General features: G+C 53.4%; 1 protein-coding gene across 1 annotated transcript; it reads left to right on the forward strand.

The window, feature by feature from the left end:
* Positions 1–414: 414 nt before the first annotated feature.
* Positions 415–14,812, forward strand: Mab21l4 (mab-21 like 4). The gene is made up of 8 exons (XM_042055620.1): positions 415–687; positions 4,212–4,407; positions 4,647–4,821; positions 5,875–6,470; positions 9,993–10,218; positions 12,335–12,488; positions 13,626–13,982; positions 14,720–14,812. The coding sequence occupies exons 1-8, from the start codon at positions 415–417 to the stop codon at positions 14,810–14,812; spliced, it is 2,070 nt and encodes a 689-aa protein (XP_041911554.1).
* Positions 14,813–16,423: the final 1,611 nt, after the last annotated feature.

Here is a 16,423-nt window from a genome sequence, read left to right on the forward strand (position 1 = left end):
GGTGTCCGCCCTGTCTCCGGGGCACAGAGCTACCAAAGGGACAGAGATGGCCACAGACAGCAGGTCAGATTCCAGAGCACTTCCGGCCAGACAGGCTACCCTGGGGCTGTGAAGCAAGGACAGGAAAGGACATTCCTTTGTACCCTCCACCCTCTTCCCAACAGGAGTTGTCCCCAATATGAACTGTGCTCGGAGGATGTCAGAGCCCAACAGGGCTAGGCATCAGGGCTCCTTCAGAGACTGAATGACACTATCCTCATTCTTGGCCGTTGAGTGACGTGGAGAGGCCAGGGCAGGGTTGGGGTGAGGCTGTGGGTGCCCAGCCTTCACACAGAAGGTACATACAGGTTCCCTCATGAGGACTTCCAATGTCCTTTTCCTACTCCAGAAAGGTTTGGGTCAGGGTGGCAAATTATGACATTCATAGAGCCAGCCAATGCCATAAAGAGGGATCCAGATAAGGATGACCTGGGGGGTTCCCTGGGCAGAGGAGAACTTCGTTCTCTACCCGCTCAGTGCTCACCTGGCCGGTTCAAAAGATGGTGGATGGTCCTGGATCATGACTGCCAGGGTGGCTCAGGGACCCTGTCCTCTGTCACCATTCTCAAGGAATACCAAGATCCAACCAGGAAGAGACTGCCTTCAGTGACAGGAGAGGGTGTGGAGCTGCTGGTCATTCCTAGTTTGGCAAGGACCACGGCGTAAAGAAATGAGGAAGGCCCAACACACCGCATCTGGTTGTGACTTCCTGGATACAGCCAGGTAAGCCTGGCTGTCAACAATAACAGATAACTTGAACTTCATAAACATTAAAGCATTCCATACCTCGGGGCAATATTAAGAAAGAGAAAAGACAACAGCCAGGATATTATGTGAAAAGGTACTTGCAAATAGTCCATCTGACAGAGAAATAAAATCTAGAATATCTAAAAATTTTCAAACACTCAGCAATACAGCACAATTTAAAACATAAATCAAGAATAGGAATGGATATTTCTCTGTTGGACACATACAAAGGGCTCGCAAGCCTACAGAAATGTTTGGCCTTACTAATTATTAGGGGAAAACTGTACCGACAAACGTCACTCCCATTAGGGTGGCTGCTATTAAGAAAGTAGAAAAGTATGTTAATGAGGAGGTAGATTAACCGGAGGCCTTCGAAGCTGCTGGAATGTGCAATGGTGAAGCTGACTGAGAGCAGCAGGGGACTTCCTCAAAAATCAAACACCTGCCACGTGATCGAGCAATTCCACATTTGGGTGTGTACCCAGGAGAACAGAAAACAGAGATGGAGAGATCTGGCCGCCATGTTCATAGCAACCGAGTGTCTGCTGGCGGGTGAATAGATAAGCCACATTTGGCTGTCTGTACAGCTGGATGACTGCTCCGTATTTAGCGGAAGGGACATTCTGACACATGTTGCAGCAGGGATGGACCCGGAGGATGTCAGGTTGAGTGAACTAAGCCAGTCATAACAAGACAGGACTGTGCAATTCCATCTCTATGAAGCTCCTAGGGCTGTCATATCTACCGAGGCAACCGTTCTCCCCATGCTGCTGTAGCTGACGAGGTGTGTAAGGGGCTGGTGTCTCATGGTGACACGGCTTCTGCTCCAGAAGACAAGAGTCTAGCCAGGCATGGTGGTGCACACCTGGCTCTCAGGAGACAGAGGCAAGTGGATCTCTCTGAGTTCAAGGCTAGCCTGGTTTCCATAGCGAATTCCAGGCTAGCCAGGGATACACAGTGAGACACGGTCTCCAAGAAAGGAAGGTGGATGGAAGTAGTGGTGGCCGTACAATGTGAACTTTTTAATGTCACTTTAATGCATACTTTAATATGGTTAAAATAATAGACACTGTGCTAATTTATTCAATAAACCTCTAAACCCAAACCCAACAACAGCAAAAAAGTCTTTCTCGTAAACATGGAGGCAAAGGGAGACCTAGCAGAGACAGCACCCACAGATCCTGAACCCAGAATTGGCTAGCTTCTAGTCTATCCTGGGCTGATTAGGTGACTCTGGGTCAGGCAGAATGGCCTTGTGTGCCCCATGTGTTGAGGTGAACCACATTGTGTTTCCATGGCCCGACAGGTACCCCGACACTCCCTTTCACCCTTATTCTGGTGGCCCTCTCCTTTGTCTGTCTTTTGTGTCCCATGCTCCCCTAAACAGGTGGCACAGTTCCATACCCCCGCTTGTTCAGTACCGGGGCTGCTTGGACCCCAATGTAACTGAGTAGCAGGCAGGGCTCACAGCGTCCCTTTGGGGCAGCTGTGGGGTGATTGTAAGGACATTCTGAGGGTGGATGACAGTTGGTGATCCCAGTCTTGGGTCAGGAGAGTGTGTGTCCCAGAGCCCTGTTGAACATGTCCCCAGTAAATCACTAGACACAGAAGAACTGCACATATTATAAGTTTCCTACATATGGTGTCAGAGGTGCCTGAGGCCCAGATCATCTCTTTGATAGAGGCCCGAGGTTGAGTAACAAAGGGGGCGGTGGAATAGGTGAAGCTTGAGCAGGGAGACTGTACTGACACCCCTGCACTACAGGGGTGGGAGGAAGGAGCAAGGAAGAATGCAAAGGACGTATGGGAAGACGGTCTCCTTGCTTGGCCTTGCACCTCCTCTGTGTGGACAGACACTGGGCAGGTGGAAGGAGGAGGTGGGGCTGAGCCTCCCTCTCTTGCAGAACCTTCCCACCTCGGGCCCTGGTGCTTGCATTATCTTTCCCCTGACTAAGGAATGAAGGGAAAGGAGAGGCCAGCAGGGTTTTGTTTTATAGCTTGAACCCTTTGTGGGGCATGCTCTGGTGTCCTAGCTGTGTGAGGGAAGGAAACAACCTGGAAGCAGTAGCTCCAGCTCCTGTGTGGAGCCTCTCGGACATTGTTGGTGAAGCTGAGGCTCCTGGGAGCTACTGTCCTGCTTGTCCCTCGGTCCCCATCTGCCAGCTCTAAGCTTGGATTACACCACTCCAGTCCCAGCAAACGCACGGGGAGGGGAGGGACGGTCAGCTCCAGGCTGTCAGTGAAGCAAACCCAGACTTGAAGACATCTAGCAGACTTATCTTCCCCGTAGTTCCTCCCTCGCCTCCTAGGACAGTGGTTCTGAAATCTGTGGGTCATGACCCCTCGGGGGTCAAATGACCCGTTCACAGGGGTCACGTATCAGATAGCCTGCATGTCAGAGACTTACATTATGATTCCTCACAGTAGCAAAATTACAGTTATGAAGCAGCAGCGAAAATAATTTTATGGTTGGGGGGGTCACCACAACATGAGGCATTATATTAAAGGGTCATGGCATCAGGAGGTTGAGAAACACTGTCCTGGTATGACTGTGGGCCTCTGCCTTCTCCTGAGACCCAGCTTGGTGACAGACACAATGGACCCTGCTCAGCTCTGCTCTTAGCTGGGTGGCTAGGGTTTCCCAGGCCTGCTTCATGCTGGAGCTCACCCTGTTGACTCCATTATTGCCCTCCAGACCATTGCTAGCTCTTTGTCCCCAGCTTCTGCCCTTTCTGGTGTATTTGCCTCCGATACTTGCTTATCCCATGGATGATGACCATGGAGTTCTCATAAGCACCCTTAGGTGGGCTGTGGGACTGGCATGTGAGCCAACAATGACTTCAGCTGCTGTGAACGTTAGGTCACTAAGTTGTAGACAGTCGTCTCTCTTGTTCTGACCCTTCTCAGTGGGCACACACATGCTCCACCTCATGGAGTGGGGGCAGACTGAGCAAATAAAACGCAGGTCTCTCACCATTCCATAAAAAGGAATGCTTCTGACCTCCTCACATGTCCAGTGCGAATCCCGACTTAGCTGGGAGCTGTATGCAGTATCAGTCATCCATGCCGGAGTTAGACCATGATGCCACGTAGCAGGCAATGGGTATAGCCTGTGAGAGAGGTTTTGGGTTTGTTCAGCATGGTGAGCCCCACCGTTCCATCTGAGATCCTGACCTACCCATCTCGTTATGGTCACTTGCTTCCCCAGGAGAGAGCTTGTGTCAAAGGTACCTGGGTAGTCAAGAATCTACTGGGCACTGTCAGAGTGTGGAAGCGGCTGCGGGCACATATCCTGTGATCTCCCGTTCTTGGTCAAGGACTCTGAGCCCAGAAAGGACAGTGACTCTCTGTGGGTCACACAGACGGCCGCTGAATGCATGCGCTCAGGAACCTGACTTTCTGTGTCCATGTCTGAGCTTTAACAGGTAACAGGCACTCTGGGCATAGGGATCCTGTCAGACCACAGAGTGCCAGAGAGAAGCAGCATAGCTCACAACAGAGGAGGGGTCCATCCCAGAATCTACCAGGAATGCCAGTGGACCTCAGTGACCTTTCTTAGGGTACCAGGCGGTGCCTGCCTTCTCATGGGCTTCCCTTTGGTCATTGCTGCGAATCCTAGAGGTTGGCACAGAGCTGCTTTGTAGAGAGTGGAAGTGGCCTGGGAAGTCGATGTGGCCATGTAGGTCTGGTGGAGAGGCGCGAATGCAGGAGCCAGGTAGCTGAGTCCCACTGTGGTGGTATGTGTCTTCAGGACACTGGAGAGGCAGCCAGATGACAAGGACCTTAGGCAGACCTTGCTCAGGGGTGGCTGAGTTTCTCTGAGTGACATTAGGAGACCTCTGTGAGGTTGTGTGGAAAAGCCCAAGGTCTCAGTAAGAAAGAAACTGTCTGGCCTGGTGCATCAGAGCTGGGCTATCTAGGGCTGCAGGGTCTACCTCTCACAGACTACGGTGCAGTGGGGGAGCTGGGTGGGGCAGAGCAAGCAGTGTGGAAGGGCAGAGGCAGCCCTCTGAAACCTGCACAGCCTTGGAGAGGGTGAGCCGTACGCTGGGCAGCCCAGCAGCTAGAGCTGCACTAGGCTGTAGGGAAGCCTGTCTCTGTCACAGAGGCTCATAGAGGCCCGCTCACAGGTCACAACCCCTCAGAGGCTCTGAGCAGCCACTCCAGGAAGGGTGGTTTTCCTATCCTATCGTCTGGTAGCTCTGACTTAGTGCAGAAGGCTGGGGTCAGAGGTGACGCATGGTGTGGCTGCAGAGATGGAATCTCTGTGACACCCATGGGGCTGTCGCCTTGTTGGCTTGTTTGCAGAGCAGAAGCTGAGCTGCTACCTGTGAAACTGGAGCTCCTCTAAGGGCCAAGGGTCGCTGGGGGCGGATCCCTCCTGCCTGTCTGGACTTGCATGACATTGAGCAGGGAGGAGACAGTGGGCAGGGCACTGGCAGGTGGCTCGTAGGGTAAGACTTTCCAGCCATGAGGTGGAGTCAGAGGCCGCTTCTCTCCTAGAAGGCAGCAGCTCCTGGCCAGGTGCGTGCTAACTCTTCTCAGAGGGAGGCTGGAGGGATGGGACAGGCACCCTGAGGGGCCGAGCTGGCCAATTATATGAATGACAAATGGAGAAGGGATGATTTACACTGGTATCTGGGGAATGCTTATCCAGGTCAGGCCCGAGTCTTGTTCCTCTCCCAGCCGCCTTAGAGAGGAGAGGACCCATACAGAGTCCGGCAGCCATTGCCTTCCCATTTAGACTATGGAAAGGACACTGAGCAGGGGAGGGACACTGTGGCTAGGTTTTGAGTTGGTGGGAGGCGTGAAGCATGACATACACCTGCCCTCCTCCAGTTTAGGCCACTGTGTTTTGAACCTAAGGTTCAGGAGGGAGTAGGGAGGGAGGAGAGTAGTAAGCAATTGGGCCTCCGCCTCCCTGGACAGCCCCCTGTGATACTTTTAATTGTTAGGTACTGACTCACCCCACTTCAAAGGCCTTGGCCTTGGTTCAGCTATTTAACCTGCTGCGCAGTGCCTGCCCCTCTGGAACTCTGCCTGTGGAGAGCTGAGCCCTACCTGCAGACCTTCGCCTCACCTGGGCAGGTACCGCTTCCTCCTCGCCAGTCCGCACCAGCTGAAGAGCCATCCCCAAGGGCCCCTAGGCCCTGCTGCCTACGGTTCAGGGATGCCTGCCCCCTGTGTCTTTGCTCCAGACATGACCGAGCAGGTGCCCCTGTGGCATCACTACCTGTTGGCCATCCAGTCGCGGGAGTCACCCCGTGTCCAGGACTACCAGAGAGCGGAGAACATCTTGCTCACCGTGCTGGAGCGTGTCCATGCCTTGGACCCCCGCTTCCTCGTCGACTATTCTCGAGACCTGGAGGCCTTCCAGTTTGCACTGCGCTCCTCAGAGGATCCGCTGGATGTGGAGGTGCCCCTGGGGGTGGACGCCGAGGCCCTCCTGATTGAGGAGTCAGAAGCCACTGAGCCAGGGGATGGCTCTGCAATCTGTCGCCTGGGTGTCCTCAAGGAAGCATCTGGCCTGGAGCCGTGGATGACTGATGATGTCTTCAGCGTCTCCTCAGAGAGCAGAGACGAGTGCTGTGGCCACATTGTACCCAGTAAAGTATTGTGTGTCCTTAAAGATCTTCTGGTGGCTGCTATTGTACACTGCAAGCACCACAACCTCGTCCCACCAGGTACGGGGTGGGGAGTGGGGAGGTACTCTGCACGTATGTGCAATATGTGTGTGCATGTATGTGTGTGACCACTGTGTTTGAGGGCTCAGGGTATGGACTGGCCCATGGGGGCTGCATACAGGTCCCTGTTTGTGTTTGTGTGTGTGTGTGTGTGTGTGTGTATGTGTGTATTCCCTGTGCATATGAGTACAGTGTGAGTTGGCATTGTGTGTTGGGGACCCTGTGAGCCAGGAGACTTGCTCTGGCCCCTGAACCCCCAGCATCCCTGAGAAAATAGGTTGTGAATCACATGTGACCTATTTCTGCATGGTGCTTTGGGGAAGACATTTTAACAAATGTCACTTTACAAATGTCTGAGAGTTTAGGGCAAGCCTGTGGTATTGCTGGCAAGCTTGCTGCACAGGGTCTCTGGCAGGATTCTAGTAAATCAGTCTGCTACCTGTTAGAGTCTGTGGTGGTGATGCTTAATGCCTGTCCCCACTTCAGTCTCGGTCACCATCGGTCAGACTGTATGTGAATCAGGATGCAAACACATGCTAGTGTGCATGCATATGAGTATATGGGGGTGTGAACAGACATGAGTACACATGTGAATGCATATGTGTGAATGTGTGCCTCTGTATATACAGGCATGTGTGCATGCCTGCTCCAGTTTATGACTGAGATGCTAACTTGGTACATTAAGACCCAGACTGGGTATTTTCAAATATGGCAGGGACCCAGCCTCAGTCTCTTGTGGGACATCTTGTTTATGTAATCTGGGAGGTGGGAGCTTCTGGTAGGTCTCAGCATGACCAGAACCAGCCAGTCTCTTTACACAAAGGTGACTTCAATAGTAGGTACAGCCTGTGATAAGCAAGAAGACTGGGGACCCTAAGTGAAGACGTTCGTCCTCTTGAGTTCAGGTATAAGATGTCAGGTTGATAGGGCATTGCAGGCCAAAAGAGAATGTCCTGTTTTTCTTGGGAGGAGACAGACACATGATGGTGGCAGTTGCTATTTTCTCCTATGTTTGTCTTCCCAAGTCAACTTCCTGGTATTTATACTGTGTCGTCAGTGAATGGGTAGTTGCCTCACCAGAGGGCAGTAGCATGCCTGAGATCCCTTGTGTGTGGAGTCTCGGCCTGTCTGCAGGTCCAGGGACAGTGGAGCCTGGGGCAGTGAACTGCTGTTCCTTCCCAGGGCCCTGGGAAAGGGTGTCTAGCAGAGCCCACAGCTGGGCACCTAGGTTTCAGTCTGGGCTGCAGGATTCAGGAAGCCCTTGGGCTCTTAGGCTTCTGACACCAGGGGTCAGCTTCTGTGGGCAGTCACTCCCAGACCTGCTAGGCCAGGTGTCCTGGAGCAGAACACTGACCTTCGGGTGGCCAGAGACTTATTATTAAGTGTCTGGTGTTTTGCAGCTCCTTGGGCATCTTACTTGGTCATCTCTTGAACCCTCTAATTCAGCAGGACCATTTCTGCCTTTTCGCTTGACCTAACACAGTCATGGCCACTGCCAGCTGGCCCTGGCTTCTGCAGGCCCCACTATTTTGCTGAGACACAGACCTATGGGGTAACTAGGAGATTTCCAAGTAATGGGCCATCAAGGACAGTCCAAACCTCTAGGCCCCGCATGCATAACCAGGTTGCCTCCTGACTGAGAAAGGAGACCCCATAGCCTAGGCCCATTCCTGCTGCTGCGGCTGAGCTGGGCCCATGGGACATTTCAGGCATTGCTTCCAACACATACCTTAAAAGGGAAGCTATTGCTGGTTACAGGGTTCAGCTATCCACTCTCCGGAACCGGTGAGACCAGCCAAGCCTGGCTTAGAGGGAGCCTGCTGAGAACAGGTGTGGCTGGCTGTCTTCCAAGCTGCCATTTCACAAATAAAAATGTGACTAGAGGAAGACAAGGAGACATTTAAATGCTGAGCCGAGAGGGTCCCCCTCCCCCTTCACGGGGAAACTGAGGCTCATGCAGGATGGAGAGTTCCAGAGGTTGCCTTAGAGTTATCCTGCAGATCATGGGAACTGAAGGGATACACAGCAAGGCCCGGCTCTTTCCTTGCAATGGGGGCTCTGTTGCAAGGCTTGGGCTAGGGATTCTGTTTTGAGCACACCTGGCTCCCAGACGATTGGCTGTTCTGGCCTCTGACCCAGGCCCCTCAATGGACATAGACAGATAGCGCTGGGGTAGGAGGGGAAACGGCTCCTCCCTGAGCCTGTGTGATGGTATGGGTGTCTTTGTTATCCCCCTCACTATCTCTGTTGCTGACTTGTTTTGAAAGGAAGAGGACGCTGAGGTAGAAGACTCCTGGATACACCAACATCCAGCCCCGTCACTCCTGAATGTTCCCTCTTAGGTGGCCTAGAGGTTCATGATAGGGACCTGAGCTCTGGGTGAGGTCTCAGTAGGGAGAGGAGAGAGAAGTCTCTCGGCCACAATGTGTGATTCATCAGGTAATGGAGGTAACCAATTCCTGGAGTGTTAAGTAGATACAGACCTCATCATACAGAATGTTCAGGCTTAGCCTGGATTTCTGGGTCATGGCAGCCTGGAAATGGGGTCACCTAGTACCTCCTCTCAGGATATCAGGGCCTTTCCCAACATGGGCAGTTCTTTCCCATGAACCTGATCCTAAGCTTTTCCTGTCCTTTGTTGCCCAGTCCCACCTGTCTGGTAGGAGGAGCAGCATGCATGCATGCATAGGTTGGCTCTGACCTGAGCTGTTAGGGAGGCTCTCAGTGTAGGGGAGGCGATGGGCACAAACCCACCAGCTCATCAGCAAAGGTCCAACCTGGCATTGATCCCCCTAGCTTTGTTATTACTCAGGTGAGCTGGGTTGTCATGTCTGTTCTCCCTGGCCACAGCTGGCTGGAACAGGGATATGAGTCTGCAGACACTGCAGGTGACACTATAGCTAAAGGCTGTCCTTTGGAGTTAACAGTGTCTAGGGGGTACACAGTCCCTGGTATGGGATGCTAGGCCCAAGAGCACCCTGTTGACTTTCCTTAAAGACTGGAAAGGTTCAGAATGAAGCAATGAGATGTCTTTATAACAGCGATCCGCCAAAAGAGCTGCGGGCTCTGAGCTGCCCAGGGAGGCAGGGGAACTCCACCAGCCTAGCTCTTCACACTTCAGCTTTAAGCACCATACATGTCTAGTGCTTCTCCTTGGGACTTAGCCTCTCTCCTGACTCCAGCCTGGACATTGAATGGAGCTGATCTTGAGAGGAGGTGGAACAGATGGGAGAGGGACAGATCCCACAGGTCCAGGAAGTGTGGGAAGCAGGCTCAGGCAATAAGACCGAGGGAGGGACCTATCAGACAGAAGGCTCATGAGGGAAGGTGTTGTTATGAAGGATGCTGTGACGTAGCTCAGCTGGCATTGCTCCATGCGTAGGGTTGTGCAATGGTTCCTATGGGCAGATAGAGGAGCCGCAGATATGGGGAAGGGCAGTCATGACAGCAGGGAGGGTGTCCCAGACCAAAGCAGGGTTAGGCCCAGAAGAGGGGAGCTAGATTGATGGCAGGTTGTTGCAGGTTCCCTGAATGCTGGTAACCTGAAGGAAGGGCAGTTGCACCTGTCCCTGCTGGTGTCCAGCGGCTGGAGGAAGATCCGCTTCAACGTTGTGCCTGTGGTGAGGAAGAAGCACAGGGTGCCTGCCTTGGAGCGGGCCCAGTTGAAGCCTGGATTCCCTGAGGGCATCTTGAAAAGAATTGCCAGCCACGGGGTGGACCTGGTGCCAGCTAATGCCCAGCACTGGAGGTAAATGCTGCTCTGGACCTGAGGGAAGGGAGAAACACCTTGATGCTCCCTGAGCCTCATGCAGGAGGATCTGAGGGATTCTTGCCTGTTTCTTCCCTGTGGACATCTGTGTCATACTGAGGTTTCTAGAACTCTGGGGCAGTTCTAGTGTTTAATGACTCACAGGGAGCTTTGGGGAGGACATGGCTAGGCCATCTTCTGCACAGGAGGTGACCAATAGCATAACGCCGTGATGAGCTATCCAATGGGAAGGTGGTGTGGGAGGGGGTCTTTCACCAATAGCCAGCTAAACTCTAGCAGAGAGGTTGTCTAAGGTCCTCACATAGCGAGGATGCCCACACAGTGAGGATGCTCACACAGTGAGGATGCCCATACAGTGAGAGTGCTCACACAGCGAGGATGCTCACACAGCGAGGATGCTCACACAGTGAGGATGCTCACACAGCGAGGATGCCCATACAGTGAGAGTGCTCACACAGCGAGGATGCTCACACAGCGAGGATGCTCACACAGTGAGGATGCTCACACAGCGAGGATGCCCATACAGTGAGAGTGCTCACACAGTGAGGATGCTCACACAGCGAGGATGCCCATACAGTGAGGATGCTCACACAGCGAGGATGCCCATACAGTGAGGATGCTCACACAGAGAGGATGCCCATACAGTGAGAGTGCTCACACAGCGAGGATGCCCATACAGTGAGGATGCTCACACAGCAAGGATGTTCACACAGTGAGGATGCTCACACAGCGAGGATGCCCATACAGTGAGAGTGCTCACACAGCGAGGATGCTCACACAGTGAGGATGCTCACACAGCGAGGATGCTCACACAGCGAGGATGCTCACACAGCGAGGATGCCCATACAGCGAGGATGCCCATACAGTGAGGATGCCCATACAGTGAGAGTGCTCACACAGTGAGGATGCTCACACAGCGAGGATGCCCATACAGCGAGGATGCTCACACAGCGAGGATGCTCACACAGTGAGGATCCTCACACAGTGAGGATGCTCACACAGCGAGGATGCCCATACCGTGAGGATGCTCACACTCAAGGATGCTCACGCTGATAAAAGTAACTTGGGCTTCTTAATACCTTTCACTTGGGGTGGCATTGCCTGATTTATAGAGCTCTTCCCAGAATGTTCCCTCACCTGAGATGTTTAGTTATAGATGTTTCCTTTGTGTGCCAGCCCTTATCTCCAGCCCTGACTTCTCCGAATTCAGTGAGGGCTACTTGCTACCAAGTCAGTGTCTGTGAGAAGGTGAAGGGGACAGAAGCTCAGCCAGCAGGACTCAGGGCCTGGGACCCATCCAAGTCTGACATCACTGGCACCCACCTTCAAGGCCACAGTGATTCTGCTGGGGGACTTACAAAATACTCCCATGCCCAAGGTGCTGCCATCTTGGAGCCGAGTTGCTCCTTAGAAGTGACATTTATAAGCTGCTGTGACTTTCTGAAGCCTTTGCAGAGCTCTGTGGGTCCCATACCCTGCATTTTTGCTGACCAATTCATGCAGAACAGGGTCTGTGCCAAGCATACTGAGTAAACAACAGCCCACCAAGGCAGGTGAAGGGTGGGGCCGAGTAGAACATGGCCTTCCTGTTGCCCCACCTCTGCCCACCCTTTAGGACTGAGACTCACAGGGCATGGAGATCCTACCCAGTGCTGGTTCAGCAAGCACAAAAGTGAGAGCCTTGATGTGCTGGGCCCTGTTCTAAGGGTCCTAGACGAAGACCCTCACATATTCTCCACCCTCTGGCTCCCATGGTGGACAGGGGACTTTGGTTTCCCTAATACACCCTAGAGTGGAGCCCACATCCTCTGCCACCTCAGTCTAAATAAAGGGTGGGCTGGCTGAGGTCTCCCATATTTCCTGCAATCTTTGATGGGGAGTCTGAACCCCAGATGTTCAAGCTAGTAAACAGAATCACCTGCTAAGAGAGACGTAGGTCATGGAGCCCCAGGATGGCCACAGTAAGGGTATGACCCTCATATGGGACTCAGGTTCTAGTATTGGGGAGCAGCAGCCGCCTGCTTTTTCTTTTGGGTGGTACACAGGGTGCTGGGCACTGTGAACCCCAGACCTGACAGGTGGGTCTGGCTTTCAGGATCTCCACCGGCTACCTGCTCAGCCGCCTGCTTGGTGCACTAGGCTCCTTCCCTGGTCACCGCCTGGACAGCCTCTCCATCCTCGACCGGGTGAACCTAGAGAGCTGGCGAGGCGGCAGCCAGAGCCCCGGCCTCACTTTTGACCACTTGAAGGTATGCACGGTAGCTCACCACCTGCCTTGCTCTGTCGCTCACATCTGCGACTAGACGACAGGGGGTAGGGACCCCTGGGTGTGTCCCTCACACCAGCTCCCGTGATGAGCAGCCACAGGTACTGCGAGGATTCCAAGTTCACCTGAGGAAGAGACCACAGCCCACGAGGTCTCATAGGCATGGCTGTAGAGTGGTGTCATGGCACATCACGCTGGCCTTGGCCATTCCTAGACAGGTGTCGTGGGAGGGAGGACTTACAATCGGAAACATGACTGGGTTGGGCCACACAGGGCTGGACCTCTCCCTGGCACGAGTCCTCTCGTCAGATTCCCCTACCTGCTGGTGCCAACTGGGTACCCATGGGAGCACTGGCTCCCTTCCTATGCTCCCTGGGGCAGGACAGTCACATCACATCTACCTCCTTCTATGGATGAAGAACAGGGGTTCCATCACCCCAGCCCCCAGGGCAGTGAGAAGCAAGTAGGTAGAGTTGTGAAGTCTTGGGACCCCCTGGGGTGTGTGTTCACGATGGAGAGGACCCTCTGCTCGGTCCATGTCGTCAGACACTGGCTCTGGGGAGTCAGTCTGCTGTCTCAGGCCTCTGCCCCAGGTGGGGATCTGGTTTCCAGTGGCCAATGGGGTCTGATACACAGAGGATCCTAGATGAACTGAAAGATGGGGAGAAAGACGGTCTGAGGACACAGAAATGCAGTTGGGTAATGGGGGCGGTAATCTAGTAAGGGCCTTGGAGCAGAAAGGAGGAGGAGGAGGAAGGGGAGGAAGAAGAGGAGGAGGACTTCTAATGCCCCGGGGTGGGCCTTGGGGCTGGTCTACAGAGATCAATGGAGGGGCATGAAAAAAGCCTCCACATGGAGGAAGCCTCAGACAACCCGAGGGAGTTCTGAAGTTGACCAGAGTTCAGCAAAAGCTGAAAAGGGAGGCCCAGAGGAGAGAGGGAGGGGCAGAGAAGGTGATGGGAGCCCCAGGAGCTGCTAGGGTGGCAGATATAAGAGGGACTCAGCATTGGAGATGTTGAGGAGGGTTGGCGGATGTGAGCTGATGCAGGGCTAGTGAACGGACAGGTGGTGGGGAGCCGGTCCAGCCGCCCCTTGACAGGTCTGACTTTGTGTCCTGCAGACAGTGCTGCTGTGGGCCTCTGTGCTCTTCCCAGCACCCGAGGACTGGATGGACCTGCAGGGCGCTGTGTACCGTCTGCTGGTGGTGCTGCTGTGCTGCCTGGCTACCAGGAACCTGCCCCACTTCCTGTACCCGGAGCACAACTTGCTGCAGGACAGCGGTCTGGACCTCGGCGTCATCTACCAACGCGTGGAACACTTTGCCAGCCAGCCCGAAGAGTCCTTGCGAATCCATGTTACCCACCTGGGCCACAGCCGTCCACCACGCATTGACAATGGAGTCAAGGCACTCCTGCAACTCCCTGCCAGTGACCCTACTTATTGGACCACTGCTTACTTTGATTTTCTGCTTGATAAGGTGGGTGCGGCTGTTTCATGTGGGGAGTGGCTTAGAGCCCTGGTCTTGAACCCTGACCACTCTCTCCCAGGCAGGAACTCAAGGATGGCTGTGGTAAAACCAGAGCTCTGAATGGCAGAGGGTCAGATGGGACATAAAATGCAACCCCAGGAGAGGCCCCATGAGTGTAAGGTTGCTCTCTGGAAGTCAGGGCAGAGTGTCTGAGATTGCACCTGTGTTCTATAGAATTACCTTAAACCACACAGCAGATGCCCAGAGTCCTTTCTACTTTGGGGCTTTGACTTTCCCTGGACCTTCTGGGATCGATTTCCTGTGTATTCTTGGATTTGGCAATTCTGAGAGTCACGCCCTTTATGACCTTATGTTCTCTGGCCTACTGTTTCGGGGTGCCTACCTGCTGTCCCTTCTACACCTATAGAGCCCATTGATCCCTGACAAAGGCAGGGACTCATCCACCCAGGCTCGAACACTGCCTCCAAAGCATGTCTGACATTTCTTGGTCAGGAATGTGCAGGAAAAAAGCCTTCAATCAGTTAGTGGGACCTCCCTGGGGGGAGGGGTCATTCCTGTGTCAGGGATACATTGTGTGAGGTAGGGCTGTTGGAGGAGGGGTGCTGGGGTGGTCCACCTGCAGGGGGGATGGACCAGGTGGGCACTCACAGCTAGGGTGGTCAGAGAGGGTGTCTGAAACAGGTGCAGCCTGGCTCCCTGTGACCCTCTGTCCCTGCCCACTGCAGTTCCAGGTCTTTGACATCCAGGATAAGGACAGAATCTCAGCCATGCAGAACATCTTCCAGAAGGCCAAGAGCATGGGAAGTGACCACAGCTGAGCTGGGCGGGCAGGTCCAGTCTCTACCAACCTGCAGAGCTCCCTGGAACTTCTGGGAAGGAAATGGGGAATCAGAGCTATTTCTCTGAGTGAGTGGTGGAGGGGCTTGTTCCCTAAGGACTCCTGTCCAAGGGACAGCTGTGAGACTGCAAGTGCCGGGCACTGTGGTCTGGAGGCAGCTGCCATTTCCAGACTGGGACTGAGGTGGGTGGTTGTATGCTTCCCAGAGACCCATGGATCCATCCATTTGACAGTCAGAACAGATATAGGCAGGAGACAGCAATGGGCGTTTGCTCTGCCTCTGCTCCACACTACTCCTGGAGTTGAAAAACTGTGTGTTCAGTGTTGAATACATTCATGCCCCCGTGTGCCCTGTGGAGAGGACCACCCCCCCCACTCTCTGTGTCTCTTGGTGCAAATATAGACTCCTAAGACTACGAAAGGCTGGAGCGCCAAGATGATGTCATTTCAAACCTTCTCCACCCTCAGGTAGGGATTGCCCCCTGGACAGATGTCCTTAATCTCCGGGTCAGAAGGAAATGGAGCCAGAAGAGGGACTTCCACAGCCCCCTTTCCCCTATACTGGTCTGACCTACTGCTCTGTCTCTGCAGGAGTGTCTCCTGTTCCCAGAATCCCGTGATTCGCGTCTTCTCATTAGCTTCCCTGGAGCCTAGGGACCTCTGAGTACCCCAGCTCCGAGACATCTCTTCTCTATTGTCTTTGGCCCTTGGTGACATTTACTCCTTGACTTCAGAACAGCAGACTGCACCCCAGGCTCTGAGGAGGGAATCCAGGTCCCATATGTGGGCAGGTCACCCAGTGTCCCAGTGTCCTCTAAGGACTGATAACATTGTCAGATACATACAATGAGCAATGCTCAGGGCCTCTGAGTGTTGTGGAACCAGGGCCTGAGCTATCTATCATCAGGACAAGGGAAATGCCATGTTGTCTCCAGAGTAAGACTGAAGTCGACCCAGGCCCACCCTGGCCATCTCCTTGGGGATGAGTATAAGTCACAATGGCTGCACTTAACAGAGAAGAGAGTTATGAGCACAGGAAAGGCCAAGAGGACACAATTTTTTAGACATGGTCTTACTATGTAGTCTGAAACTCTCTAAATAGGACAGGCTATCCTCAGACTCTTAGAGATGTCTGTTTCCATCTCCTGAGTGCAGGAATTAAAGGCGTGCACCAACACACCCAGGTAAAAGTTTTTAGAATTATATTCTGCATATATATTTTGCTTATACCAGTGTGTATAACAATGTGTGTGTGTGTGTGCGTACACACATGATTCCATGGTTTATGTGTCAGAGAACAACTTGGAGGAGTTGATCCTTTCCTGGTCCTTTATGGGTCAGTCCATGGATGAACTCAGGACTTCACCCACTTAGCAATCTCATCAGTCCTCAAGAGAATATATTGAAACTATCCCTAGTCCACTTCCCTTTAGAGAGTCTACCCAAACCCACCTCATAAGGGTGCAGGAGCAGAATGCAGCACTCCTTAAAGTGTACCTCAAGGGCCCCAGTAAGTACCGGGTGGACTGTAGTGAGCATTGGGGAGATGCTGTTAGACATGTGACCTACGGTAGGACAGGATGACAACGCC

This window comes from Arvicola amphibius, chromosome 8 (genome assembly GCF_903992535.2).
Source record: "Arvicola amphibius chromosome 8, mArvAmp1.2, whole genome shotgun sequence".
Taxonomy (NCBI): Eukaryota; Metazoa; Chordata; class Mammalia; order Rodentia; family Cricetidae; genus Arvicola; species Arvicola amphibius.

Coding starts and splice junctions, on each gene's coding strand:
- Mab21l4 (XM_042055620.1), top strand. CDS start 415: ATGACATTCATAGAGCCAGCCAATGCCATAAAGAGGGATCCAGATAAG. Junction 688..4,211: donor TGCTGGTCATTCCTAGTTTG/GCAAGGACCACG, acceptor GAGCTTTAACAG/GTAACAGGCACTCTGGGCAT. Junction 6,471..9,992: donor CCACAACCTCGTCCCACCAG/GTACGGGGTGGG, acceptor AGGTTGTTGCAG/GTTCCCTGAATGCTGGTAAC.